This window comes from Gavialis gangeticus, unplaced genomic scaffold (assembly GCF_001723915.1).
Source record: "Gavialis gangeticus isolate Ggan-Ray unplaced genomic scaffold, GavGan_comp1, whole genome shotgun sequence".
NCBI classification, from domain to species: domain Eukaryota; kingdom Metazoa; phylum Chordata; order Crocodylia; family Gavialidae; genus Gavialis; species Gavialis gangeticus.
The window spans coordinates 6,657,904-6,660,382 of NW_017729009.1; the positions used below are offsets into that span (position 1 = coordinate 6,657,904).

The window sequence follows — 2,479 nt, forward strand, 5'->3', positions numbered from 1 at the left end:
AGCACAGCCTTGGCTCCACCCATCCTGCAGAGCGCAGCTCTGCAGCAGGTGGCTGGGGCTAGCTTGGAGTGCAGCCCGGTCCAGCCCACCCCACCCCATGCAGATCCAGGGGCGCACACCTGCTCCCATGCCCTCCTGGACTGGAGGCATGCAGTGGCACAGTGTGACAGAAGCCCCCCTCCCAGAGTCCCACACACCCCTTGCCCCAGCTGGGCAACTTATCCCAGCTCTACTCCCTCCCTCACTGTAGGGGTGTTGATCTGCCTCTCCCCATGCCCCTTCCTGACCCCATCTGCCCACCATAACTGACTTACCAGCTGGAGGCAGCCGTGTCCAGTATCCTCGAGGACTGCTGCCTGTTTAGTTTATGGCCGTATCTCTGAATCAGTACCGAATCGGCACTGCATCTTCGGATCCGAATCAGCCAAATCCGAGTACTTGCTGCTTTGCACAGGCCTAGTCTACAACTTGACTTCCTAAATTCAACAAGCAGCATTTCCTTTTTGAGCACCATGTCATTTTTTTAAAGCATGCTAGCCTGTAGCAAATCAGCATAACTAACCTCTTCTTTCATGCTTCGAAGGAACTCATTCTACCAACTGGTATTATATTTTTTATGGAAATACTCAAATATGCTCTTTATACATTTAATCAAATGACAGTGGCAACCCTTGCCTAATATTTAAAGTAGATTATAAACATTTAAGTCATTCAGAAGTTCTTATTTTTTGTACACTGAGCTATAACTAGTTTTGTTGGGTTTTTTTAATTGGCCACAAGAGAGAATAACTGTTTTTTGTTCTTTTTTACAAATGTAAAAGTTATACTACTAAGGAAACATGTGCTTTCTCAAAGAAACTGTTTTGGTTTTGAACATACAATATAATCTTCCACATAAAAAGACTTCATACAAATCTGATTTCATTAAAATTCAAGACATACATTAACTGCATTTTGGCAGTGTTTTAGAAATGGATAAATTCTGAAATGTCTTATGCAATATTAACAAGTAAACAAGGTAACATTTTGAGAAATTATATTTGGGCATTCCACACTTCTTTATTAACAAAATTCTTCGCAACTTGAAGGAATTTCTTTTGAACAGGACATTAATAAGTATTTACAGAACCCCTCAGGAAATCTGGCTTCTTAGTTGAGATTTTCTCTTATTTTTGCTTGAGGTTGCAATAGGACGGATGCATGGACAGTGAGCTAAAATGATATTCTTGAAAGAGACCTTGAGGAGTATCATGGTGTTGAGAACCTTTTAATGCTGTTCATATGAATTCCTGAATTGCTAAATCGTTCTTGTCCACTGACATCTTTTGTACTTGCTTTGCCTTGAAAGCAGAAGTGTCTGTGTTTTTTAAATCTTGCTTTTTGGTTATACTTGGCTTAGTTTTTTTCTAATGATTTTTGAAGATGTAGCTGGAGAGAGAGAGGTTTTCAATTTGCTTCCACTGAAATTACTCTGTGTGTGAGTTGCTCTTTGGGATGTCAGTCCTCTTGGGAGCACAGCCTCATTATTTCTTCCATCAATTCCTTGAACAGCCTTAGTGGTGTTTTTTTTGAAGTAAAATGTTTTGTGAAGCAGGTGAGGTTATAATCCAAAGTAAAAGCAGGTGCAACAGTGGCTTTCAAAAAGTTGTCTGTATTCCTGAAAGTAGTTCCCCAAAAATCACTGCATCTTTTTAAATCACTCAACAGTGCAAACGTTCTAGCTACCTCAGCCCTAAAGTTCATCCAGTCTTCCAGGCTAATGTTAAAATTCCTTCTGAAATTATACACACTTTCATTTAGTCTGTACAAGGATTCAAGTTCTGGCCAGTTTTATATCCTCACTGAGGTCCAACAGTTGCAGGAGGTTAGCCCTCCCATCCTTCCCACAGTTGTCCTCTTTAAAATAAAACAAACACAAGTTAGTGTAAGGTAACTGAAAATGTAAATTGCTTTTAACTAGTGCCCTGCAAGAAAAAAAACACTTGACGTGTAATTGTGGACTACCTGTATACCTATTTAAAAAAAAAAAAAAAAAAAATTCACCATGTGTCAAAGTGGATTTGCTCGAAACAAGTATCAGCTTCTTAAAGTGAGGCCTAAAAAGAATATATAGTCTGTATGGTATAGGGCTGTCAGACTATTCAATTTGATTGTTATTAGTTGCGTGATTAAAAAAATTAGTAGCAATTAATCACAAGTTTAATAGCACAGCTAAAAACTCAGTTATGCAAAATTGTGCAGGTACTTTGTATGGTTGGGGGTGTGGGTGTGGAGGGAAATTTGTGAAAGTGTGTGGGGTTTGTAGCTGGGGGTAGGGGGAGGTTGGGTTTAGGTCTGGTGAAAGGGGTGGCCCAGCCTTCCCCCGAGCGCTGCAGTCCCTGCTTCTGTTGGGCTCAGGCACCTTGCGTGACGTCAGCTGGGGGAGCGTGCCCAGGAAGAGCAGCACAGACCCTGGGCAGCCAGGACCAAAAGCACGTAC

General features: G+C 41.3%; 1 protein-coding gene across 3 annotated transcripts in view; it reads right to left on the reverse strand.

Annotated features, from left to right (window-relative positions):
* Window positions 1–633: 633 nt before the first annotated feature.
* The window catches only part of SULF2 (sulfatase 2), a 128,697-nt gene continuing 126,851 nt past the window's right edge, over window positions 634–2,479 (reverse strand). For all 3 annotated transcript variants that reach the window (XM_019509883.1, XM_019509885.1, XM_019509884.1), the window contains one exon: window positions 634–1,896. In XM_019509883.1, the coding sequence (XP_019365428.1) occupies window positions 1,866–1,896 (31 nt within the window). In that variant the 3' untranslated portion in view covers window positions 634–1,865. The remainder of the gene's footprint in view (window positions 1,897–2,479) is intronic.